The sequence below is a fragment of the Protomyctophum bolini genome, assembly GCF_963924005.1.
Source record: "Protomyctophum bolini genome assembly, chromosome: 8".
NCBI lineage: Eukaryota > Metazoa > Chordata > Actinopteri > Myctophiformes > Myctophidae > Protomyctophum > Protomyctophum bolini.
The window spans coordinates 26,476,408-26,504,056 of record NC_137869.1 but is presented as its reverse complement, the minus strand read 5'-3'; the positions used below and the strand labels follow the sequence as shown (position 1 = coordinate 26,504,056).

Here is a 27,649-nt window from a genome sequence, read left to right as displayed (position 1 = left end):
CAGTTCTCCGGCATGGGCGAAGGGACAACAGCTCGTCTATTCTGGCAGCAAATATGTATACCCTGCCACAGCCACTCACAATCAATATAAGATCCTAACCATGTATGGAATGGATTTGTATATGGTATGAGTAATACAATTAATGAAATTGTATTACACTGTAAACCATGGGTGGGGAAACATTATATTGTGGTTATTAATTTGGATCTGTCTTATTGCATTTTGTATGACTATAAATATTAACAATAAAGAACCTTTGAGTAAAACGTTTCTTAATAAACTGTCCTTTCTTTGACTGTATAGCGATCAAAGAAAGGACTGCAGTATAATATAGATTGTGCAGTGTGCATTATGTGACACTTGCATGCCCCCACTATTGCGGGGGCGAGTTGGTAAAGGGGCGAGTCGTTTGGTATTCCTTTGAGAACTTCTGGCACTGCCCTATAGGTTACTCAGAGTAATATAGAGCTATTAAATTATGAGGCTATACTCCTCTACGTCGTTTGTTGCTTGCTGCAGTATTTATAGCTGATTTATTTTGCTGAGTCAGTGTTGACACACAGTTCAAGTTTGACTCAAAAAGAGTTCTACCCAATGTTCAATGTACCGTATAGGCCTACTTCAATGTAACCATATAGCTCCCTCCCCTGGTAATAACGTACGTGTTCTTTTTCTCCACTCACTTCCTTGGGGAAACTTCAGCAGACGTGGTGGACTGCGGCTGATGTTCTTTTGTTTGTGAATCCTTAATACAAACTAAAAACTTCCCCACAATGATTACTTTCCTCCGCAGATTGGCAGCGCGACAGAGTTCATTGTTGCCGGGTTTGAGCGTTATGCTGCCGAACTCACTTGGTGGAGAAGCTCCTGCTAGCTCATTAATACCCCGGGTCGGAGTGAGTCTGCTGGCCCGCGGCAGCCGCGGTCTCTTGGGATGCACTCGCACACATCACCGCGGGCAACATACAGAAGCGACAGACTCTGTAGAAGTGGATCTAAATCGATTAGATGGAGAGGACACCGGTAGGACCCATTTTCACCAGTCGCAGGCGTGCACACACGCGTGACGCATATTGCAATCAACAGCAGCCGTTTTATTCAGGCCGCCCAAATAAACACCCAGTCCCATGCAGTCCCAGACTGAGAGCTGGTGGATTCAGGTGGAAGAGCAGTCTTGACTGAGCAGAGCAGTAGTACAGGTTACTCTGATATTTTATTAAGCTACCGTCAAATAAGCAAATGCCAATGTAGAAATACATGCTACGGCTACAGGATAAAGGCCTACATAAAAAAAGAGTAAAAGCCTGCATTTGTATCACAATACAGTAAAAGTAGATTAATGGTGGTCCAAATGTTTTGCAGATAGCTATAGGCCAATATAGTGTTGTGAGCTTATTTTCGAATAATCATAGTACAAAGCTGAAGTGGTTATAATGTATGGTTTGTAAATCAGCAAGATATTAAGGTAACTATAAGTAAACAAAGATTTCTAATAATTAAAGGATTACATACTTTTTTTTATGCCAAAGTATTGGCATCAAAATTTAGAGTAGAGTAGGGTACTACTCATTATGTGATGCATTGTGAGCTATTGTGGGCTATTTGTATGGTTGATGTATGTTTTGTAATAATAATCAAAATCTACAAAGTAACTAGTGATTAAAGTTTTTAATTAAATGTAGTGAAGTCAAAGTACCATATTTGGATCTGAGATATAGTGGAGTAGAAGTAAAAGTATTTGAAATTCGAAATACTGAATGTACAACCATAAAAAAACCAAAAACGAAATACTCAAGTAAAGTTAAAAGTAGGCTGCCTCAAAATTACAGGGCTATACTCAAAATAGTTCTATGGTTGTGTTTATAACCAGAATTACTCAATATCAGAAATTTCAAGACTTTCACTTCCTAACTGTGTTCCCTAAAAGCTTTAGTGAGTCAGAATTCTGTCTTCCTCTCAGGGATAGTGGAGGTGGTGATGTCGCGACACCATGCAAGGAATGCTCTGGGCCATGTGTTGGTGTCACAGGTGAGCTTCTGACCTGTCAGCTACCTGCCACTCATTCCCTCACACAGGCACACACTGACCTGTCGGCTACCTGCCACTCTTTCCCTCACACAGGCACACACTGACCTAAACATGTTACAGTTGTGTGAACAATCAAATTCATGTGACACCACACAAAACCCACACAGTGAGTCTTTTCAGAGTCGTCCAGGGTTAGGGTTAGTCATTAAAAAGCATTGTAAGATGCAGAATGCAGAGTCATTATGATTAAAATCCAATAGCAGATTAAAGTGTCTTGTGCATGATGGTTTTTACTATTTCCAGTGGGGGTCCATTCGGTTCCTTCTCAAATGCTTCCTCCTCTGTCCTTGCTGTAGTTCTCTCTGTGCGTCACCGTGTATCTAGGGAAAAACTGAAAAACCTCACTCTCCATCTCCAACAGTGGCCCTTAAACAGGGTGAATCAGCAGTCTTATCAGCATGACAGACACACATCTGGTTGAAATCCCCTCTGTTCCCCTGTGTGTGTAGATGAGAGAGCTGCTGTCCACACTGTCCAGTGACTCCGCTGTACGTGTAGTTATCTTCAGGAGTCTAGTCCCCGGGGTCTTCTGTGCAGGTGCGTTGAGTTCATCATCTACTCTCTACACCAGTGGTTCTCAAACCTTTTCATGTGAAGACCCCCAAATTGATATGTACTTTGCTGCAGACCCCAATTTGAAAAGGTTTTCGGAGACCCCCAGAAGAGAATATTTGTGTTACAAAATGGTTTCCAATAATTTCAAAAATAGCAGATGTACAAGCTCACAGCGCAGCACACATTGATGCATTGTGAGCTTGTATATCTGTTGTTTTTGAATAGCCAAACATAATTGGTGTATAGTGGTTAAATTGATCGTGATGCTGTTTTAACACATTTTGCTTGCTGGGGACCCCTGGATCCCCCCCCCCCCCCTCCCAGGACCCCTGGGGGTCCCTGGGCCCCACTTGCTCTGCACAGTATGTCCTCTCTTATATCCTGACTTTGATACATCAAACAACCCAATATTCTGTATATGAAAGCTGTATTTTGTTTTGCAACCCTGTCTGAACATAATCTTAACCCTAACCCGCTGAAATGGCCCTGAAACGTCCTAGTTAAGGGGCTGGTTCTACCTCAAACAACCCACGTTGTGTCTCACAGTGTCTGTGGTGTAAATAAAGTGTGTGCTAAAACAATCCTGGTCTCTGTGTTGGCCGCAGGTGCTGATTTGAAAGAGAGAGCTCTAATGAACGACAGCGAGTCAGATCTGTTTGTTCACGGCCTGCGATCGATGATGACTCAGATTGGTGAGGTGTTAGTAAGCAATGTGAGGAGCTCGTGTGTATGCATGCAAATAGGGGTCTTGTAATTAACCTGGAAGTGTGTTAGTGTTCCTTTAAATTGTGGATGTGTGTGTGGTAAGCAGAAGATATAATACATGGGGGGATCTACAGTATGCTTTCTATCCCTCCTTTCACTTGTTCAGATCTTTCCCTTGTGTAAAGCACTTCACTCTCTCCCTATCTTTATCCCCCTGTTTTTATTTCTGTTTTGTCTCTGTCCCTTCCTGTTGTGGTCGTTATTATTATTTTTTAAATCCTTGTGTTTCTATTTTACAAACCAATCGTGGCAGTATAAAAGTATAGAAATGTGCTATAAAAACATTACAAGTAATAACAAAGAGAAACGTGAAAACATTGCACTGAAATCTCTCTTTGGCGATGTGCTGCGATGGCAGCTTCGTTGCCCATGCCGACCATCGCGGCGGTGGATGGCTTCGCCCTGGGAGGTGGCCTGGAGCTGGCCTTGGCCTGCGACCTCCGCACAGCTGGTGAGTATAATCTGATCCCTTTAAAAGACATGCTTGTGAGATGTGAGTGTCTCTCTCTAGGTAACGTCATGAAAGAGTAACCTGTAGGAAGGCACACAGATCTTCTTTCTAAAAGTTTCATTATTTAAAATCTGTAGACCGGCGTCCTGACACCACCACACCATCAGAGCCAGACCTCATATTTGTACAATAGGAGAAAAAAAGATCTGCACAGAACAGCTAAGAGTATTATTATATGTTTATCTCTAAATTTCCACGACAACGCTCAGATGCATGCATCTCTGGCTTAGATTCTTCAAGTTACCCCGACACTATTCATTTGCTGATTTAAATGTCCATTACTGTGAGCCCCGGGATTCTTAATAAGCTTGCTGAATTTCTTTTTCCAATGTGGCTACGCTACATGAATACTGAGACAATACATTGGTGAGCCAAGGGACTAATGATGCTGGGGCCAGTCCCCCCATCTGCCCGACTGCTTATGTACCTTGAATCTACATGTGATTGGCTAAATCAGATGTGGCAGCTCAGTGATTGGTCGAGGGCTGATGCACGAGGTGAGCAGGTGCTCGTCTGTGTTTCGTCTGACACAAGCATCAGTCTGTCTTTACTCCCTCTCTGGCTTAATGACACTCTGCAGCACAAGTGACCTTCAACTGTCCTCTCTGTGTATTGTGCACATGTGTGCGTGTGTGTGTGTGTGTGTGTGCGTGCATGTATGTGTGTTTCAGCATATTCTGCACAGATGGGACTGATTGAGACGACACGGGGGCTGCTCCCAGGGGCGGGTAAGACAACCAGAAGGTCACGCAGCCACGCACATAGCCACGCACGCACGCAACCACACGCGCCTGTTTATTACATTGCATTGCCATTGTGTGCCATGTGTGTTAATAATAAGCTCCAACATCTTGACCTTGACCTTGTCTGTCCTGTAGGGGGCACTCAGAGGCTACCGAGGGCTGTGGGCATCACCCTGGCCAAAGAGCTGATCTTCACAGGTGGCATTATAAATTGCTCCTTTAGTTACTCTTTCTTTATATCACTGTTGTCGGGCAGAAACCTCTTATCATCATATTCTAGTTTTGTGTTTTTTGTCGTAAATGAACGCCCTACTACGTGATCAGACCATAGCGTCACACCAAAGCATAGAAAGTTGCAGATCCACAAGCTCTGCTACTTTTGTTACATTTGAATTTGAATCCTGAAAAGTAACAGTTTTGGACATACAGGTGGACATGAGGTTTCCACCCTGTCCAAACCAGGTGTTTCTCTTGAGACTGTAAAAAAGTCTCAAGAGTTTAGTGAACACTTCTCTTAGTAGTAAGATCTGTTTCTGTGTTTCATTCTCCTCTTTGTCTATTTCTGTATCTCACTCTTTTCATGATCCTCCTTCCTTCCTCTGTATTCAGGTAGGCGTGTGGGAGGCCAGACAGCTCTGGAGCTGGGCATGGTAAACAGAGCCACAGAACAGAACCAGACAGGGGACGCTGCTTACAGAGAGGCTCTCAGCTTGGCCAGAGAGATACTGCCCCAGGTCACGCACACGCGCGCACGCACGCACACGCACACACACACACACACACACACACACACACACACACACACACACACACACACACACACACACACACAGATTTAGCTTTCTGCCATGGCTCAGATACTCCTCCTTTAGGCATGGACAACTCTGCTTTATTTTCCTTCTCCTCCTACTTCACTATGGTCTCTCTCTCTCTGTCTCCCTTGCCCCTTCTCGACGACTCATCCCTCCTCTGCTAATCCCCTCGCTCATATTTTCTTCCCAGCATTCCATCTCTCTCTCTCTCTCTCTCTCTCCAGGCTTCTGTCGTTCCATGTTTCTCTCACTCGAGTTCAGATGCCCAATGTCGTTGGGGCCACAGTGGCGGTCAAGTGGAGAAATGGACTAACAAATTACACGCACACATCCACTCTCTCCCTCACACACACACACACACACGCACACACGCAGCCACACACACACACACACACACACACACACACACACACACACACACACACACACACACACACACACACACACACACACACAGAATCTGCCGAATGACTGATTCAGGAGATAAGCTATAAATATGTAACATGGATGGAGATGAACACCTCCACAGGGACACACATCTGCCATCTCTCCAATCACATCTCGTCTGCTGTCGTCAGACAGCCAAACAAAGTGATGCCTCACTCCCTGACGACTCCCAACTCTGAAATGCTTTTTGCACATTTGTGAGCCAGTGGAACAGAGATAGACTTTTGCTAGGTTTCTGGGGGACAACTCCTCATTACCAGGATAGAACAGATGCAGAGGGTATACTTACTGCTGATAATGTTGTTGGTTCATTTCATTTGCTTGTTAAAGGGCTTTTGAAGAAGTGTTACTTATGTTCATGATCTTCTACACAGTGGCCCGCGGATTAAGTACATAAGTAGTTTTACATGTTTTTTGTTCTAGACCAGTGCGTCTCAAAATGTTCTGTATCAAGTGGTCTGATGGGTGGGCCACATATGCATTATAATGTTCTGTATCAAATGCTCTGGTGGGTGGGCCACACATGCATTTTCAGAGAATGTAATGATCAATCAATCGACCGTGTTCCGGTTTCTGGCTTGGATCAATGGAATTACTTATATACTTAGTACTTACACGTACGGCATATTCTAGCGCGACGTTTTTCATCATTTTTGAAGATTTGAAAAAAATGACGAAATGACATTTGAACCATGTAAATACAACAAATTGAGCAGGGCACTGCAGGGAGTTGAACCCCGTTCCGGTAAACCAGAAGTCTGACACCAGTGCCTTAGTTTTTGTGTTGTTAATTTACAGGTCCAGGTGTGCATACGCATGTGCGCCTGTGCGTGTGTAGGTGCATATGTGCATTTGTGCAAAAAGAAAAGTTAGCCTCGTTTCTCATCATTTTGGACCGTGGGCTATAGCCCATATCGTACGGCATACTATGGCACGCCGTTTTTCATCATTTTTGAGGATTTGAAAAAAATGACGAAATGACAAAAACGATGGGTTATAGCCCATGTTTTTTGAAATTTTGAAAAAAAAAGTTAGCCTCGTTTCTCATAATTTTGGACCGTGGGCTATAGCCCATATCGTACGGCATACTCTAGTGCGCCGTTTTTCATCATTTTTGAAGATTTGAAAAAAATGACGAAATGACAAAAACGATGGGTTATAGCCCATGTTTTTTGAAATTTTGAAAAAAAAAGTTAACCTCGTTTCTCATCATTTTGGACCATGGGCTATAGCCCATATCGTACGGCATACTATAGCGCGCCGTTTTTCATCATTTTTGAGGATTTGAAAAAAATGACGAAATTACAAAAACGATGGGCTATAGCCCATGTTTTTTGAAATTTTGAAAAAAAAAGTTAACCTCGTTTCTCATCATTTTGGACCATGGGCTATAGCCCATATCGTACGGCATACAATAGCGCGCCGTTTTTCATCATTTTTGAGGATTTGAAAAAAATGACGAAATTACAAAAACGATGGGTTATAGCCCATGTTTTTTGAAATTTTGAAAAAAAAAAGTTAACCTCGTTTCTCATCATTTTGGACCATGGGCTATAGCCCATATCGTACGGCATACTATAGCGCGCCGTTTTTCATCATTTTTGAGGATTTGAAAAAAATGACGAAATTACAAAAACGATGGGTTATAGCCCATGTTTTTTGAAATTTTGAAAAAAGAATTTAGCCTCGTTTCTCATAATTTTGGACCGTGGGCTATAGCCCATATCGTACGGCATACTATGGCACGCCGTTTTTCATCATTTTTGAGGATTTGAAAAAAATGACGAAATGACAAAAACGATGGGTTATAGCCCATGTTTTTTGAAATTTTGAAAAAAAAAGTTAACCTCGTTTCTCATCATTTTGGACCATGGGCTATAGCCCATATCGTACGGCATACTATAGCGCGCCGTTTTTCATCATTTTTGAGGATTTGAAAAAAATGACGAAATTACAAAAACGATGGGTTATAGCCCATGTTTTTTGAAATTTTGAAAAAGAAATTAACCTCGTTTCTCATCATTTTGGACCATGGGCTATAGCCCATATCGTACGGCATACAATAGCGCGCCATTTTTCATCATTTTTGAGGATTTGAAAAAAATGACGAAATTACAAAAACGATGGGTTATAGCCCATGTTTTTTGAAATTTTGAAAAAAAAAGTTAACCTCGTTTCTCATCATTTTGGACCATGGGCTATAGCCCATATCGTACGGCATACTATAGCGCGCCGTTTTTCATCATTTTTGAGGATTTGAAAAAAATGACGAAATTACAAAAACGATGGGTTATAGCCCATGTTTTTTGAAATTTTGAGAAAAAAAAATTAGCCTCGTTTCTCATAATTTTGGACCGTGGGCTATAGCCCATATCGTACGGCATACTATGGCACGCCGTTTTTCATCATTTTTGAGGATTTAAAAAAAATGACGAAATGAAAAAAACGATGGGTTATAGCCCATGTTTTTTGAAATTTTGAAAAAAAAAGTTAGCCTCGTTTCTCATAATTTTGGACCGTGGGCTATAGCCCATATCGTACGGCATACTCTAGCGCGCCGTTTTTCATCATTTTTGAGGATTTGAAAAAAATGACGAAATTACAAAAACGATGGGTTATAGCCCATGTTTTTTTTAATTTTGAAAAAAAAAGTTAACCTCGTTTCTCATCATTTTGGACCATGGGCTATAGCCCATATCGTACGGCATACTATAGCGCGCCGTTTTTCATCATTTTTGAGGATTTGAAAAAAATGACGAAATTACAAAAACGATGGGTTATAGCCCATGTTTTTTGAAATTTTGAAAAAAAAAGTTAACCTCGTTTCTCATCATTTTGGACCATGGGCTATAGCCCATATCGTACGGCATACTATAGCGCGCCGTTTTTCATCATTTTTGAGGATTTGAAAAAAATGACGAAATTACAAAAACGATGGGTTATAGCCCATGTTTTTTGAAATTTTGAAAAAATAATTTAGCCTCGTTTCTCATAATTTTGGACCGTGGGCTATAGCCCATATCGTACGGCATACTATGGCACGCCGTTTTTCATCATTTTTGAGGATTTAAAAAAAATGACGAAATGACAAAAACGATGGGTTATAGCCCATGTTTTTTGAAATTTTGAAAAAAAAAGTTAGCCTCGTTTCTCATGATTTTGGACCGTGGGCTATAGCCCATATCGTACGGCATACTCTAGCGCGCCGTTTTTCATCATTTTTGAGGATTTGAAAAAAATGACGAAATTACAAAAACGATGGGTTATAGCCCATGTTTTTTGAAATTTTGAAAAAAAAAGTTAACCTCGTTTCTCATCATTTTGGACCATGGGCTATAGCCCATATCGTACGGCATACTATAGCGCGCCGTTTTTCATCATTTTTGAGGATTTGAAAAAAATGACGAAATTACAAAAACGATGGGTTATAGCCCATGTTTTTTGAAATTTTGAAAAAAAAAGTTAACCTCGTTTCTCATCATTTTGGACCATGGGCTATAGCCCATATCGTACGGCATACTATAGCGCGCCGTTTTTCATCATTTTTGAGGATTTGAAAAAAATGACGAAATTACAAAAACGATGGGTTATAGCCCATGTTTTTTGAAATTTTGAAAAAATAATTTAGCCTCGTTTCTCATAATTTTGGACCGTGGGCTATAGCCCATATCGTACGGCATACTATGGCACGCCGTTTTTCATCATTTTTGAGGATTTGAAAAAAATGACGAAATGACAAAAACGATGGGTTATAGCCCATGTTTTTTGAAATTTTGAAAAAAAAAGTTAGCCTCGTTTCTCATAATTTTGGACCGTGGGCTATAGCCCATATCATACGGCATACTCTAGCGCGCCGTTTTTCATCATTTTTGAGGATTTGAAAAAAATGACGAAATTACAAAAACGATGGGTTATAGCCCATGTTTTTTGAAATTTTGAAAAAAAAAGTTAACCTCGTTTCTCATCATTTTGGACCATGGGCTATAGCCCATATCGTACGGCATACTATAGCGCGCCGTTTTTCATCATTTTTGAGGATTTGAAAAAAATGACGAAATTACAAAAACGATGGGTTATAGCCCATGTTTTTTGAAATTTTGAAAAAATAATTTAGCCTCGTTTCTCATAATTTTGGACCGTGGGCTATAGCCCATATCGTACGGCATACTATGGCACGCCGTTTTTCATCATTTTTGAGGATTTTAAAAAAATGACGAAATGACAAAAACGATGGGTTATAGCCCATGTTTTTTGAAATTTTGAAAAAAAAAGTTATCCTCGTTTCTCATAATTTTGGACCGTGGGCTATAGCCCATATCGTACGGCATACTCTAGCGCGCCGTTTTTCATCATTTTTGAGGATTTGAAAAAAATGACGAAATTACAAAAACGATGGGTTATAGCCCATGTTTTTTGAAATTTTGAAAAAAAAAGTTAACCTCGTTTCTCATCATTTTGGACCATGGGCTATAGCCCATATCGTACGGCATACTATAGCGCGCCGTTTTTCATCATTTTTGAGGATTTGAAAAAAATGACGAAATTACAAAAACGATGGGTTATAGCCCATGTTTTTTGAAATTTTGAAAAAAAAAGTTAACCTCGTTTCTCATCATTTTGGACCATGGGCTATAGCCCATATCGTACGGCATACTATAGCGCGCCGTTTTTCATCATTTTTGAGGATTTGAAAAAAATGACGAAATTACAAAAACGATGGGTTATAGCCCATGTTTTTTGAAATTTTGAAAAAATAATTTAGCCTCGTTTCTCATAATTTTGGACCGTGGGCTATAGCCCATATCGTACGGCATACTATGGCACGCCGTTTTTCATCATTTTTGAGGATTTGAAAAAAATGACGAAATGACAAAAACGATGGGTTATAGCCCATGTTTTTTGAAATTTTGAAAAAAAAAGTTAGCCTCGTTTCTCATAATTTTGGACCGTGGGCTATAGCCCATATCGTACGGCATACTCTAGCGCGCCGTTTTTCATCATTTTTGATGATTTGAAAAAAATGACGAAATTACAAAAACGATGGGTTATAGCCCATGTTTTTTGAAATTTTGAAAAAAAAAGTTAACCTCGTTTCTCATCATTTTGGACCATGGGCTATAGCCCATATCGTACGGCATACTATAGCGCGCCGTTTTTCATCATTTTTGAGGATTTGAAAAAAATGACGAAATTACAAAAACGATGGGTTATAGCCCATGTTTTTTGAAATTTTGAAAAAATAATTTAGCCTCGTTTCTCATAATTTTGGACCGTGGGCTATAGCCCATATCGTACGGCATACTATGGCACGCCGTTTTTCATCATTTTTGAGGATTTTAAAAAAATGACGAAATGACAAAAACGATGGGTTATAGCCCATGTTTTTTGAAATTTTGAAAAAAAAAGTTATCCTCGTTTCTCATAATTTTGGACCGTGGGCTATAGCCCATATCGTACGGCATACTCTAGCGCGCCGTTTTTCATCATTTTTGAGGATTTGAAAAAAATGACGAAATTACAAAAACGATGGGTTATAGCCCATGTTTTTTGAAATTTTGAAAAAAAAAGTTAACCTCGTTTCTCATCATTTTGGACCATGGGCTATAGCCCATATCGTACGGCATACTATAGCGCGCCGTTTTTCATCATTTTTGAGGATTTGAAAAAAATGACGAAATTACAAAAACGATGGGTTATAGCCCATGTTTTTTGAAATTTTGAAAAAAAAAGTTAACCTCGTTTCTCATCATTTTGGACCATGGGCTATAGCCCATATCGTACGGCATACTATAGCGCGCCGTTTTTCATCATTTTTGAGGATTTGAAAAAAATGACGAAATTACAAAAACGATGGGTTATAGCCCATGTTTTTTGAAATTTTGAAAAAATAATTTAGCCTCGTTTCTCATAATTTTGGACCGTGGGCTATAGCCCATATCGTACGGCATACTATGGCACGCCGTTTTTCATCATTTTTGAGGATTTGAAAAAAATGACGAAATGACAAAAACGATGGGTTATAGCCCATGTTTTTTGAAATTTTGAAAAAAAAAGTTAGCCTCGTTTCTCATAATTTTGGACCGTGGGCTATAGCCCATATCGTACGGCATACTCTAGCGCGCCGTTTTTCATAATTTTTGATGATTTGAAAAAAATGACGAAATTACAAAAACGATGGGTTATAGCCCATGTTTTTTGAAATTTTGAAAAAAAAAGTTAACCTCGTTTCTCATCATTTTGGACCATGGGCTATAGCCCATATCGTACGGCATACTATAGCGCGCCGTTTTTCATCATTTTTGAGGATTTGAAAAAAATGACGAAATTACAAAAACGATGGGTTATAGCCCATGTTTTTTGAAATTTTGAAAAAAAAAGTTAACCTCGTTTCTCATCATTTTGGACCATGGGCTATAGCCCATATCGTACGGCATACTATAGCGCGCCGTTTTTCATCATTTTTGAGGATTTGAAAAAAATGACGAAATTACAAAAACGATGGGTTATAGAGCGCCGCAGTCCCCGCCCCCTTTCAGAAAGCGAGTGGCCCAGGAAGTGAAAGCCCCATGCATTCTGCCATCTGCACTTTTAATATAATTTATTTAAAGACGGTTACGCCGCGGACAAAGCCAATTCGGATCGTGACGAATCATGACAATGAACACAATATTTTGGGGCGATCAAATAATTTATAAGACGAAAAATAAAACAAATAGTGTTGTCTCCTGACTTTCTTTTCTTCTTTCTAATGATTTGATCGTCCCAAAATATTGTGTTCATTGTCATGATTCGTCACGATCCGAATTGGCTTTGTCCGCGGCGTAACCGTCTTTAAATAAATTATATTAAAAGTGCCGATGGCAGAATGCATGGGGCTTTCACTTCCTGGGCCACTCGCTTTTCTGAAAAGGGGCGGGGACTGCGGCGCTCTATAGCCCATGTTTTTTGAAATTTTGAAAAAATAATTTAGCCTCGTTTCTCATAATTTTGGACCGTGGGCTATAGCCCATATCGTACGGCATACTATGGCACGCCGTTTTTCATCATTTTTGAGGATTTGAAAAAAATGACGAAATGACAAAAACGATGGGTTATAGCCCATGTTTTTTGAAATTTTGAAAAAAAAAGTTAGCCTCGTTTCTCATAATTTTGGACCGTGGGCTATAGCCCATATCATACGGCATACTCTAGCGCGCCGTTTTTCATCATTTTTGAGGATTTGAAAAAAATGACGAAATTACAAAAACGATGGGTTATAGCCCATGTTTTTTGAAATTTTGAAAAAAAAAGTTAACCTCGTTTCTCATCATTTTGGACCATGGGCTATAGCCCATATCGTACGGCATACAATAGCGCGCCGTTTTTCATCATTTTTGAGGATTTGAAAAAAATGACGAAATTACAAAAATGATGGGTTATAGCCCATGTTTTTTTAAATTAAAAAAAAAAAGTTAACCTCGTTTCTCATCATTTTGGACCATGGGCTATAGCCCATATCGTACGGCATACTATAGCGCGCCGTTTTTCATCATTTTTGAGGATTTGAAAAAAATGACGAAATTACAAAAACGATGGGTTATAGCCCATGTTTTTTGAAATTTTGGAAAAAAAAATTAGCCTCGTTTCTCATAATTTTGGACCGTGGGCTATAGCCCATATCGTACGGCATACTATGGCACGCCGTTTTTCATCATTTTTGAGGATTTGAAAAAAATGACGAAATTACAAAAACGATGGGTTATAGCCCATGTTTTTTGAAATTTTGAAAAAAAAAGTTAGCCTCGTTTCTCATAATTTTGGACCGTGGGCTATAGCCCATATCATACGGCATACTCTAGCGCGCCGTTTTTCATCATTTTTGAGGATTTGAAAAAAATGACGAAATTACAAAAACGATGGGTTATAGCCCATGTTTTTTGAAATTTTGAAAAAAAAAGTTAACCTCGTTTCTCATCATTTTGGACCATGGGCTATAGCCCATATCGTACGGCATACAATAGCGCGCCGTTTTTCATCATTTTTGAGGATTTGAAAAAAATGACGAAATTACAAAAACGATGGGTTATAGCCCATGTTTTTTTAAATTAAAAAAAAAAAGTTAACCTCGTTTCTCATCATTTTGGACCATGGGCTATAGCCCATATCGTACGGCATACTATAGCGCGCCGTTTTTCATCATTTTTGAGGATTTGAAAAAAATGCCGAAATTACAAAAACGATGGGTTATAGCCCATGTTTTTTGAAATTTTGAAAAAAAAAATTAGCCTCGTTTCTCATAATTTTGGACCGTGGGCTATAGCCCATATCGTACGGCATACTATGGCACGCCGTTTTTCATCATTTTTGAGGATTTGAAAAAAATGACGAAATTACAAAAACGATGGGTTATAGCCCATGTTTTTTGAAATTTTGAAAAAAAAAGTTAACCTCGTTTCTCATCATTTTGGACCATGGGCTATAGCCCATATCGTACGGCATACTATAGCGCGCCGTTTTTCATCATTTTTGAGGATTTGAAAAAAATGACGAAATTACAAAAACGATGGGTTATAGCCCATGTTTTTTGAAATTTTGAAAAAAAAAGTTAACCTTGTTTCTCATCATTTTGGACCATGGGCTATAGCCCATATCGTACGGCATACTATAGCGCGCCGTTTTTCATCATTTTTGAGGATTTGAAAAAAATGACGAAATTACAAAAACGATGGGTTATAGCCCATGTTTTTTGAAATTTTGAAAAAATAATTTAGCCTCGTTTCTCATAATTTTGGACCGTGGGCTATAGCCCATATCGTACGGCATACTATGGCACGCCGTTTTTCATCATTTTTGAGGATTTAAAAAAAATGACGAAATGACAAAAACGATGGGTTATAGCCCATGTTTTTTGAAATTTTGAAAAAAAAAGTTAGCCTCGTTTCTCATAATTTTGGACCGTGGGATATAGCCCATATCGTACGGCATACTCTAGCGCGCCGTTTTTCATCATTTTTGAGGATTTGAAAAAAATGACGAAATTACAAAAACGATGGGTTATAGCCCATGTTTTTTGAAATTTTGAAAAAAAAAGTTAACCTCGTTTCTCATCATTTTGGACCATGGGCTATAGCCCATATCGTACGGCATACTATAGCGCGCCGTTTTTCATCATTTTTGAGGATTTGAAAAAAATGACGAAATTACAAAAACGATGGGTTATAGCCCATGTTTTTTGAAATTTTGAAAAAAAAAGTTAACCTTGTTTCTCATCATTTTGGACCATGGGCTATAGCCCATATCGTACGGCATACTATAGCGCGCCGTTTTTCATCATTTTTGAGGATTTGAAAAAAATGACGAAATTACAAAAACGATGGGTTATAGCCCATGTTTTTTGAAATTTTGAAAAAATAATTTAGCCTCGTTTCTCATAATTTTGGACCGTGGGCTATAGCCCATATCGTACGGCATACTATGGCACGCCGTTTTTCATCATTTTTGAGGATTTAAAAAAAATGACGAAATGACAAAAACGATGGGTTATAGCCCATGTTTTTTGAAATTTTGAAAAAAAAAGTTAGCCTCGTTTCTCATAATTTTGGACCGTGGGCTATAGCCCATATCGTACGGCATACTCTAGCGCGCCGTTTTTCATCATTTTTGAGGATTTGAAAAAAATGACGAAATTACAAAAACGATGGGTTATAGCCCATGTTTTTTGAAATTTTGAAAAAAAAAGTTAACCTCGTTTCTCATCATTTTGGACCATGGGCTATAGCCCATATCGTACGGCATACTATAGCGCGCCGTTTTTCATCATTTTTGAGGATTTGAAAAAAATGACGAAATTACAAAAACGATGGGTTATAGCCCATGTTTTTTGAAATTTTGAAAAAAAAAGTTAACCTTGTTTCTCATCATTTTGGACCATGGGCTATAGCCCATATCGTACGGCATACTATAGCGCGCCGTTTTTCATCATTTTTGAGGATTTGAAAAAAATGACGAAATTACAAAAACGATGGGTTATAGCCCATGTTTTTTGAAATTTTGAAAAAATAATTTAGCCTCGTTTCTCATAATTTTGGACCGTGGGCTATAGCCCATATCGTACGGCATACTATGGCACGCCGTTTTTCATCATTTTTGAGGATTTAAAAAAAATGACGAAATGACAAAAACGATGGGTTATAGCCCATGTCTTTTTGAAATTTTGAAAAAAAAAATTAGCCTCGTTTCTCATAATTTTGGACCGTGGGCTATAGCCCATATCGTACGGCATACTATAGCGCGCCGTTTTTCATCATTTTTGAAGATTTGAAAAAAATGACGAAATTACAAAAACGATGGGTTATAGCCCATGTTTTTTTAAATTAAAAAAAAAAAGTTAACCTCGTTTCTCATCATTTTGGACCATGGGCTATAGCCCATATCGTACGGCATACTATAGCGCGCCGTTTTTCATCATTTTTGAGGATTTGAAAAAAATGACGAAATTACAAAAACGATGGGTTATAGCCCATGTTTTTTGAAATTTTGAAAAAAAAAATTAGCCTCGTTTCTCATAATTTTGGACCGTGGGCTATAGCCCATATCGTACGGCATACTATGGCACGCCGTTTTTCATCATTTTTGAGGATTTGAAAAAAATGACGAAATTACAAAAACGATGGGTTATAGCCCATGTTTTTTGAAATTTTGAAAAAAAAAATTAGCCTCGTTTCTCATAATTTTGGACCGTGGGCTATAACCCATATCGTACGGCATACTATGGCACGCCGTTTTTCATCATTTTTGAGGATTTAAAAAAAATGACGAAATGACAAAAACGATGGGTTATAGCCCATGTTTTTTGAAATTTTGAAAAAAAAAGTTAGCCTCGTTTCTCATAATTTTGGACCGTGGGCTATAGCCCATATCGTACGGCATACTCTAGCGCGCCGTTTTTCATCATTTTTGAGGATTTGAAAAAAATGACGAAATTACAAAAACGATGGGTTATAGCCCATGTTTTTTGAAATTTTGAAAAAAAAAGTTAACCTCGTTTCTCATCATTTTGGACCATGGGCTATAGCCCATATCGTACGGCATACTATAGCGCGCCGTTTTTCATCATTTTTGAGGATTTGAAAAAAATGACGAAATTACAAAAACGATGGGTTATAGCCCATGTTTTTTGAAATTTTGAAAAAAAAAGTTAACCTTGTTTCTCATCATTTTGGACCATGGGCTATAGCCCATATCGTACGGCATACTATAGCGCGCCGTTTTTCATCATTTTTGAGGATTTGAAAAAAATGACGAAATTACAAAAACGATGGGTTATAGCCCATGTTTTTTGAAATTTTGAAAAAATAATTTAGCCTCGTTTCTCATAATTTTGGACCGTGGGCTATAGCCCATATCGTACGGCATACTATGGCACGCCGTTTTTCATCATTTTTGAGGATTTAAAAAAAATGACGAAATGACAAAAACGATGGGTTATAGCCCATGTTTTTTGAAATTTTGAAAAAAAAAGTTAGCCTCGTTTCTCATAATTTTGGACCGTGGGATATAGCCCATATCGTACGGCATACTCTAGCGCGCCGTTTTTCATCATTTTTGAGGATTTGAAAAAAATGACGAAATTACAAAAACGATGGGTTATAGCCCATGTTTTTTGAAATTTTGAAAAAAAAAGTTAACCTCGTTTCTCATCATTTTGGACCATGGGCTATAGCCCATATCGTACGGCATACTATAGCGCGCCGTTTTTCATCATTTTTGAGGATTTGAAAAAAATGACGAAATTACAAAAACGATGGGTTATAGCCCATGTTTTTTGAAATTTTGAAAAAAAAAGTTAACCTTGTTTCTCATCATTTTGGACCATGGGCTATAGCCCATATCGTACGGCATACTATAGCGCGCCGTTTTTCATCATTTTTGAGGATTTGAAAAAAATGACGAAATTACAAAAACGATGGGTTATAGCCCATGTTTTTTGAAATTTTGAAAAAATAATTTAGCCTCGTTTCTCATAATTTTGGACCGTGGGCTATAGCCCATATCGTACGCCATACTATGGCACGCCGTTTTTCATCATTTTTGAGGATTTAAAAAAAATGACGAAATGACAAAAACGATGGGTTATAGCCCATGTTTTTTGAAATTTTGAAAAAAAAAGTTAGCCTCGTTTCTCATAATTTTGGACCGTGGGCTATAGCCCATATCGTACGGCATACTCTAGCGCGCCGTTTTTCATCATTTTTGAGGATTTGAAAAAAATGACGAAATTACAAAAACGATGGGTTATAGCCCATGTTTTTTGAAATTTTGAAAAAAAAAGTTAACCTCGTTTCTCATCATTTTGGACCATGGGCTATAGCCCATATCGTACGGCATACTATAGCGCGCCGTTTTTCATCATTTTTGAGGATTTGAAAAAAATGACGAAATTACAAAAACGATGGGTTATAGCCCATGTTTTTTGAAATTTTGAAAAAAAAAGTTAACCTTGTTTCTCATCATTTTGGACCATGGGCTATAGCCCATATCGTACGGCATACTATAGCGCGCCGTTTTTCATCATTTTTGAGGATTTGAAAAAAATGACGAAATTACAAAAACGATGGGTTATAGCCCATGTTTTTTGAAATTTTGAAAAAATAATTTAGCCTCGTTTCTCATAATTTTGGACCGTGGGCTATAGCCCATATCGTACGGCATACTATGGCACGCCGTTTTTCATCATTTTTGAGGATTTAAAAAAAATGACGAAATGACAAAAACGATGGGTTATAGCCCATGTCTTTTTGAAATTTTGAAAAAAAAAATTAGCCTCGTTTCTCATAATTTTGGACCGTGGGCTATAGCCCATATCGTACGGCATACTATAGCGCGCCGTTTTTCATCATTTTTGAAGATTTGAAAAAAATGACGAAATGACAAAAACGATGGGTTATAGCCCATGTTTTTTGAAATTTTGAAAAAAAACGTTATCCTTGTTTCTCATCATTTTGGACCATGGGCTATAGCCCATATCGTACGGCATACTATGGCACGCCGTTTTTCATCATTTTTGAGGATTTGAAAAAAATGACGAAATGACAAAAACGATGGGTTATTGCCCATGTTTTTTGAAATTTTGAAAAAAAAAGTTAGCCTCGTTTCTCATAATTTTGGACCGTGGGCTATAGCCCATATCGTACGGCATACTCTAGCGCGCCGTTTTTCATCATTTTTGAAGATTTGAAAAAAATGACGAAATGACAAAAACGATGGGTTATAGCCCATGTTTTTTGAAATTTTGAAAAAAAAAGTTAACCTCGTTTCTCATCATTTTGGACCATGGGCTATAGCCCATATCGTACGGCATACTATAGCGCGCCGTTTTTCATCATTTTTGAGGATTTGAAAAAAATGACGAAATTACAAAAACGATGGGTTATAGCCCATGTTTTTTGAAATTTTGAAAAAAAAAGTTAACCTCGTTTCTCATCATTTTGGACCATGGGCTATAGCCTATATCGTACGGCATACAATAGCGCGCCGTTTTTCATCATTTTTGAGGATTTGAAAAAAATGACGAAATTACAAAAACGATGGGTTATAGCCCATGTTTTTTGAAAATTTGAAAAAAAAAGTTAACCTCGTTTCTCATCATTTTGGACCATGGGCTATAGCCCATATCGTACGGCATACTATAGCGCGCCGTTTTTCATCATTTTTGAGGATTTGAAAAAAATGACGAAATTACAAAAACGATGGGTTATAGCCCATGTTTTTTGAAATTTTGGAAAAAAAAGTTAGCCTCGTTTCTCATAATTTTGGACCGTGGGCTATAGCCCATATCGTACGGCATACTCTAGCGCGCCGGTTTTCATCATTTTTGACGATTTGAAAAAAATGACGAAATGACAAAAACGATGGGTTATAGCCCATGTTTTTTGAAATTTTGAAAAAATAAGTTAACCTCGTTTCTCATCATTTTGGACCATGGGCTATAGCCCATATCGTACGGCATACTATAGCGCGCCGTTTTTCATCATTTTTGAGGATTTGAAAAAAATGACGAAATTACAAAAACGATGGGTTATAGCCCATGTTTTTTGAAATTTTGAAAAAAAAAGTTAACCTCGTTTCTCATCATTTTGGACCATGGGCTATAGCCTATATCGTACGGCATACAATAGCGCGCCGTTTTTCATCATTTTTGAGGATTTGAAAAAAATGACGAAATTACAAAAACGATGGGTTATAGCCCATGTTTTTTGAAATTTTGGGAAAAAAAGTTAGAATTCTATTTTATTTGAATGATGAAACCCAGCTGCCATTAATAGTTGGAAATGGAAATGGAAATTGCGGAAATACGGAAATGGAAATTGCAGAAATTGTGGAAATTTTAATTGCGGAAATGGTGGAAATGGAAATGCGGAAATGGAAATTGCGGAAATGGTAATTGTGGAAATGGAATTGCTCATGGACAATTGGACAGGCAGGAAGGCAGACAGCTACTCATAGACAGGCAGACAGTAAGACAGCTACTCATTGACAGACAGACAAATAACTACTCATGGACAGACAGACAGACAGACAGGCAGGCAGGCAGGCAGGCAAAGAGCTACTCATGTTATGTTATGTTATTATAAAAGCTACTCATGTTATGTGCAATAATTTGTGCAGTTATGGAAACAGCTCTTTGTGTTTATGCAAGAAAATGTAACACATTTATTTATTTACATATTGTGTGCATGCACATTGTACTTTGATACATTTTGCGAAAAAAAAAGCAATTGAAAGAGAGAAGTTATCAAGTATCATTATTCATTAATGTCGTAATTTTATCTACTGGCCCCTGGCCCCTTGCCATTTTTGTAATGTGGCCCACAGGTAAATCTATTTGAGTATCCCTGTCGTACGGCATACTCTAGCGCGCCGTTTTTCATCATTTTTGAAGATTTGAAAAAAATGACGAAATGACATTTGAACCATGTAAATACAACAAATTGAGCAGGGCACTGCAGGGAGTTGAACCCCGTTCCGGTAAACCAGAAGTCCGACACCAGTGCCTTAGTTTTTGTGTTGTTAATTTACAGGTCCAGGTGTGCACACGCATGTGCGCCTGTGCGTGTGTAGGTGCATATGTGCATTTGTGCAAAAAGAAAAGTTAGCCTCGTTTCTCATAATTTTGGACCGTGGGCTATAGCCCATATCGTACGGCATACTCTAGCTCGCCGTTTTTCATCATTTTTGAGGATTTGAAAAAAATGACGAAATGACAAAAACGATGGGTTATAGCCCATGTTTTTTGAAATTTTGAAAAAAAAAGTTAACCTCGTTTCTCATCATTTTGGACCATGGGCTATAGCCCATATCGTACGGCATACTATAGCGCGCCGTTTTTCATCATTTTTGAGGATTTGAAAAAAATGACGAAATTACAAAAACGATGGGTTATAGCCCATGTTTTTTGAAATTTTGAAAAAAAAAGTTAACCTCGTTTCTCATCATTTTGGACCATGGGCTATAGCCCATATCGTACGGCATACAATAGCGCGCCGTTTTTCATCATTTTTGAGGATTTGAAAGAAATGACGAAATTACAAAAACGATGGGTTATAGCCCATGTTTTTTGAAACTTTGAAAAAAAAAATTAGCCTCGTTTCTCATAATTTTGGACCGTGGGCTATAGCCCATATCGTACGGCATACTATAGCGCGCCGTTTTTCATCATTTTTGAGGATTTGAAAAAAATGACGAAATTACAAAAACGATGGGTTATAGCCCATGTTTTTTGAAATTTTGAAAAAAAAAGTTAGCCTCGTTTCTCATAATTTTGGACCGTGGGCTATAGCCCATATCGTACGGCATACTCTAGCGCGCCGTTTTTCATCATTTTTGAGGATTTGAAAAAAATGACGAAATTACAAAAACGATGGGTTATAGCCCATGTTTTTTGAAATTTTGAAAAAAAAAAAGTTAACCTCGTTTCTCATCATTTTGGACCATGGGCTATAGCCCATATCGTACGGCATACTATAGCGCGCCGTTTTTCATCATTTTTGAGGATTTGAAAAAAATGACGAAATTACAAAAACGACGGGTTATAGCCCATGTTTTTTGAAATTTTGAAAAAAAGAAATTAGCCTCGTTTCTCATAATTTTGGACCGTGGGCTATAGCCCATATCGTACGGCATACTATGGCACGCCGTTTTTCATCATTTTTGAGGATTTGAAAAAAATGACGAAATGACAAAAACGATGGGTTATAGCCCATGTTTTTTGAAATTTTGAAAAAAAAAGTTAGCCTCGTTTCTCATAATTTTGGACCGTGGGCTATAGCCCATATCGTACGGCATACTCTAGCGCGCCGTTTTTCATCATTTTTGAAGATTTGAAAAAAATGACGAAATGACAAAAACTATGGGTTATAGCCCATGTTTTTTGAAATTTTGAAAAAAAAAGTTAACCTCGTTTCTCATCATTTTGGACCATGGGCTATAGCCCATATCGTACGGCATACAATAGCGCGCCGTTTTTCATCATTTTTGAGGATTTGAAAAAAATGACGAAATTACAAAAACGATGGGTTATAGCCCATGTTTTTTGAAATTTTGAAAAAAAAAGTTAACCTCGTTTCTCATCATTTTGGACCATGGGCTATAGCCCATATCGTATGGCATACTATAGCGCGCCGTTTTTCATCATTTTTGAGGATTTGAAAAAAATGACGAAATTACAAAAACGATGGGTTATAGCCCATGTTTTTTGAAATTTTGAAAAAAAAAATTTGCCTCGTTTCTCATCATTTTGGACCGTGGTCTATAGCCCATATCGTACGGCATACTATAGCGCGCCGTTTTTCATCATTTTTGAAGATTTGAAAAAAATGACGAAATGACAAAAACGATGGGTTATAGGCTAGCCCATGTTTTTTGAAATTTTGAAAAAAAACGTTATCCTCGTTTCTCATAATTTTGGACCGTGGGCTATAGCCCATATCGTACGGCATACTATAGCGCGCCGTTTTTCATCATTTTTGAAGATTTGAAAAAAATGACGAAATGACAAAAACGATGGGTTATAGCCCATGTTTTTTGAAATTTTGAAAAAAAAGGTTAACCTCGTTTCTCATCATTTTGGACCATGGGCTATAGCCCATATCGTATGGCATACTATAGCGCGCCGTTTTTCATCATTTTTGAGGATTTGAAAAAAATGACGAAATTACAAAAACGATGGGTTATAGCCCATGTTTTTTGAAATTTTGAAAAAAAAAATTAGCCTCGTTTCTCATAATTTTGGACCGTGGTCTATAGCCCATATCGTACGGCATACTATAGCGCGCCGTTTTTCATCATTTTTGAAGATTTGAAAAAAATGACGAAATGACAAAAACGATGGGTTATAGGCTAGCCCATGTTTTTTTAAATTTTGAAAAAAAAAGTTAACCTCGTTTCTCATCATTTTGGACCATGGGCTATAGCCCATATCGTACGGCATACTATAGCGCGCCGTTTTTCATCATTTTTGAGGATTTGAAAAAAATGACGAAATTACAAAAACGATGGGTTATAGCCCATGTTTTTTGAAATTTTGAAAAAAAAAATTAGTCTCGTTTCTCATAATTTTGGACCGTGGGCTATAGCCCATATCGTACGGCATACTATGGCACGCCGTTTTTCATCATTTTTGAGGATTTGAAAAAAATGACGAAATGACAAAAACGATGGGTTATAGCCCATGTTTTTTGAAATTTTGAAAAAAAAAGTTAGCCTCGTTTCTCATAATTTTGGACCGTGGGCTATAGCCCATATCGTACGGCATACTATAGCGCGCCGTTTTTCATCATTTTTGAAGATTTGAAAAAAATGACGAAATGACAAAAACGATGGGTTATAGCCCATGTTTTTTGAAATTTTGAAAAAAAAAGTTAACCTCGTTTCTCATCATTTTGGACCATGGGCTATAGCCCATATCGTACGGCATACAATAGCGCGCCGTTTTTCATCATTTTTGAGGATTTGAAAAAAATGACGAAATTACAAAAACGATGGGTTATAGCCCATGTTTTTTGAAATTTTGAAAAAAAAAGTTAACCTCGTTTCTCATCATTTTGGACCATGGGCTATAGCCCATATCGTACGGCATACTATAGCGCGCCGTTTTTCATCATTTTTGAGGATTTGAAAAAAATTACGAAATGACAAAAACGATGGGTTATAGCCCATGTTTTTTGAAATTTTGAAAAAAAAAGTTAGCCTCATTTTTCATAATTTTGGACCGTGGGCTATAGCCCATATCGTACGGCATACTCTAGCGCGCCGTTTTTCATCATTTTTGAAGATTTGAAAAAAATGACGAAATGACAAAAACGATGGGTTATAGCCCATGTTTTTTGAAATTTTGAAAAAAAAAGTTAACCTCGTTTCTCATCATTTTGGACCATGGGCTATAGCCCATATCGTACGGCATACTATAGCGCGCCGTTTTTCATCATTTTTGAGGATTTGAAAAAAATGACGAAATTACAAAAACGATGGGTTATAGCCCATGTTTTTTGAAATTTTGAAAAAAAAAGTTAGCCTCGTTTCTCATAATTTTGGACCGTGGGCTATAGCCCATATCGTACGGCATACTCTAGCGCGCTGTTTTTCATCATTTTTGAAGATTTGAAAAAAATGACGAAATGACAAAAACGATGGGTTATAGCCCATGTTTTTTGAAATTTTGAAAAAAAAAGTTAACCTCGTTTCTCATCATTTTGGACCATGGGCTATAGCCCATATCGTATGGCATACTATAGCGCGCCGTTTTTCATCATTTTTGAGGATTTGAAAAAAATTACGAAATTACAAAAACGATGGGTTATAGCCCATGTTTTTTGAAATTTTGAAAAAAAAAATTAGCCTCGTTTCTCATAATTTTGGACCGTGGTCTATAGCCCATATCGTACGGCATACTATAGCGCGCCGTTTTTCATCATTTTTGAAGATTTGAAAAAAATGACGAAATGACAAAAACGATGGGTTATAGCCCATGTTTTTTGAAATTTTGAAAAAAAAAATTAGTCTCGTTTTTCATAATTTTGGACCGTGGGCTATAGCCCATATCGTACGGCATACTATGGCACGCCGTTTTTCATCATTTTTGAGGATTTGAAAAAAATGACGAAATGACAAAAACGATGGGTTATAGCCCATGTTTTTTGAAATTTTGAAAAAAAAAGTTAGCCTCGTTTCTCATAATTTTGGACCGTGGGCTATAGCCCATATCGTACGGCATACTATAGCGCGCCGTTTTTCATCATTTTTGAAGATTTGAAAAAAATGACGAAATGACAAAAACGATGGGTTATAGCCCATGTTTTTTGAAATTTTGAAAAAAAAAGTTAACCTCGTTTCTCATCATTTTGGACCATGGGCTATAGCCCATATCGTACGGCATACAATAGCGCGCCGTTTTTCATCATTTTTGAGGATTTGAAAAAAATGACGAAATTACAAAAACGATGGGTTATAGCCCATGTTTTTTGAAATTTTGAAAAAAAAAGTTAACCTCGTTTCTCATCATTTTGGACCATGGGCTATAGCCCATATCGTACGGCATACTATAGCGCGCCGTTTTTCATCATTTTTGAGGATTTGAAAAAAATTACGAAATTACAAAAACGATGGGTTATAGCCCATGTTTTTTGAAATTTTGAAAAAAAAAATTAGCCTCGTTTCTCATAATTTTGGACCGTGGGCTATAGCCCATATCGTACGGCATACTATAGCGCGCCGTTTTTCATCATTTTTGAAGATTTGAAAAAAATGACGAAATGACAAAAACGATGGGTTATAGCCCATGTTTTTTGAAATTTTGAAAAAAAACGTTATCCTCGTTTCTCATCATTTTGGACCATGGGCTATAGCCCATATCGTACGGCATACTATGGCACGCCGTTTTTCATCATTTTTGAGGATTTGAAAAAAATGACGAAATGACAAAAACGATGGGTTATAGCCCATGTTTTTTGAAATTTTGAAAAAAAAAGTTAGCCTCATTTTTCATAATTTTGGACCGTGGGCTATAGCCCATATCGTACGGCAGTATAGTTTGGTATCGGTATCACAAAAATACCATGACTAGTTTAGTGTTTTGGGTTCTTCCACAGCCACAGGTTGAGACTTGCTGCCTTATTTTACCTACAAACAGTACTAGTTACAACCCATCAAACTCATGAATGTGTGTGTTTGCATCCCTCAGGCTCCTATTGCTGTGCGGATGGCAAAAGAGGCACTCAACAGAGGCACAGAGGTAAATTATGTTTTTTTCCAACAACTATCAATATATCTGAGGTTTTTCCTGGCTCAGAATGGGCCTTTAGGGAATGACTATGCATGCCAGTACCGTATGTTATGATTTGTCTGCATCACAACTATATGCAACAGTAAAAGCAATGAGCCAGCCTCCTATTATTTGATAGAAATCTATGCATTTTCCATTTTTCTTGCCATTTGTTTGTTGAACAACAACATTTCTATTATGCTTGAGTAAAGGACACACTGTATATAACTTCAGTGATACACATCAGTATGCGTCTCTTCTGTAGGTGGACATTACTACAGCGATGGCAATCGAGAGGATGTGCTATGCCAGGGTAAAATATAACCTTTTGATTTTTTTTAAACAAAAAAACAGCTTCTGTACAATGCATGCAGTGCCTTCTTTTGCATTTAACTTGCTGTCGGAAGTGGCACTGCAGTAGTTGACCACATACAGTAATGTGTGGTTCTATGTTTTGCTACCCAGTCAAAATGCTGCACATTGCATGTTGAGCCATGAGCTTCACTTTAATTTAAATACAGCACAGAGGATCTTAATGTGCATGCTAGATTATTATCTTCTTTCATGGTCTCTCTGTACCGTCTGTAACTTATTTATATGCCAATGGGAGCTTTTGTGCCTTTATTGATAGTATCAAGTGAAGATGGACAGGAAAGAGGGAGAGAGAGAAGGGGAGAGACATGCAGCAAAGGTCGTCATGAATGGGACTCGAACACGCTAGACACTGTCAGGCCAGTGCCTATAATATAGGCTCTGGCCTGACAGTGTCTAGCGTGGTCCAGACGCATGCCACATATTATGTGGTATGCGTCTGGACCACTAGGCCAGTGGGCACCCCTACTGGACATTTATTGATGTGCAGTGTCACCTCTCATGCATGGAAACCTTGTTTAGCTCATTAATGATTGTTGTCAAATTGCAAACCTTTCTTCTCAGGTCATCCCAACACGGGACAGACAGGAAGGCATGGCTGCCTTCATAGAGAGGAGACCTCCACAATACACTGGAGAGTAACGGGCTCTTGATTTATTTGACAGATAACGTCTTTCTCACACTCAAGATGCACACCGATACACCCCCACAAACATACTGTCCGATTGACGACAATAATTTGGAGTCCTTGCGAGTGTTTGCAGTAATATTCAGGATAATCAACAGCTTGTAATGTTTATATTACATATACACTAGCCTCAGAAACACAGACTGCATATTACTGTAGAACAAAATCACTTACATAATGCACATTCAAACGGAGTCCACCAGTTTATATCCACTATCTCAGGTGTAATGTAAATGTTTAATTATTTGTACTGTCACAGCTATTCCAAGTATGTGATAAAGAAATCAGTTTGCAAATCCTTTTCATGTGTTTACGTTATTGATAAGCTCTACCAGTTTGCATTGAGGGTAGATGTGAATGTGTGCCCCTGCT

The 27,649-nt window shown here is 38.1% G+C and overlaps 1 protein-coding gene across 1 annotated transcript; it reads left to right on the top strand.

Annotated features, from left to right (window-relative positions):
• Positions 1 to 702: 702 nt before the first annotated feature.
• On the top strand, positions 703 to 27,502 carry echdc2 (enoyl CoA hydratase domain containing 2). Its single transcript, XM_080769972.1, has 11 exons — positions 703 to 1,023; positions 1,961 to 2,028; positions 2,538 to 2,625; positions 3,249 to 3,335; positions 3,767 to 3,859; positions 4,591 to 4,647; positions 4,798 to 4,860; positions 5,272 to 5,396; positions 26,137 to 26,187; positions 26,483 to 26,530; positions 27,154 to 27,502. Exons 1-11 carry the CDS (start codon positions 774 to 776, stop codon positions 27,229 to 27,231), a joined length of 1,008 nt encoding a protein of 335 aa, XP_080626098.1. The 5' UTR covers positions 703 to 773; the 3' UTR covers positions 27,232 to 27,502.
• The last annotated feature ends 147 nt before the right edge of the window (positions 27,503 to 27,649 follow it).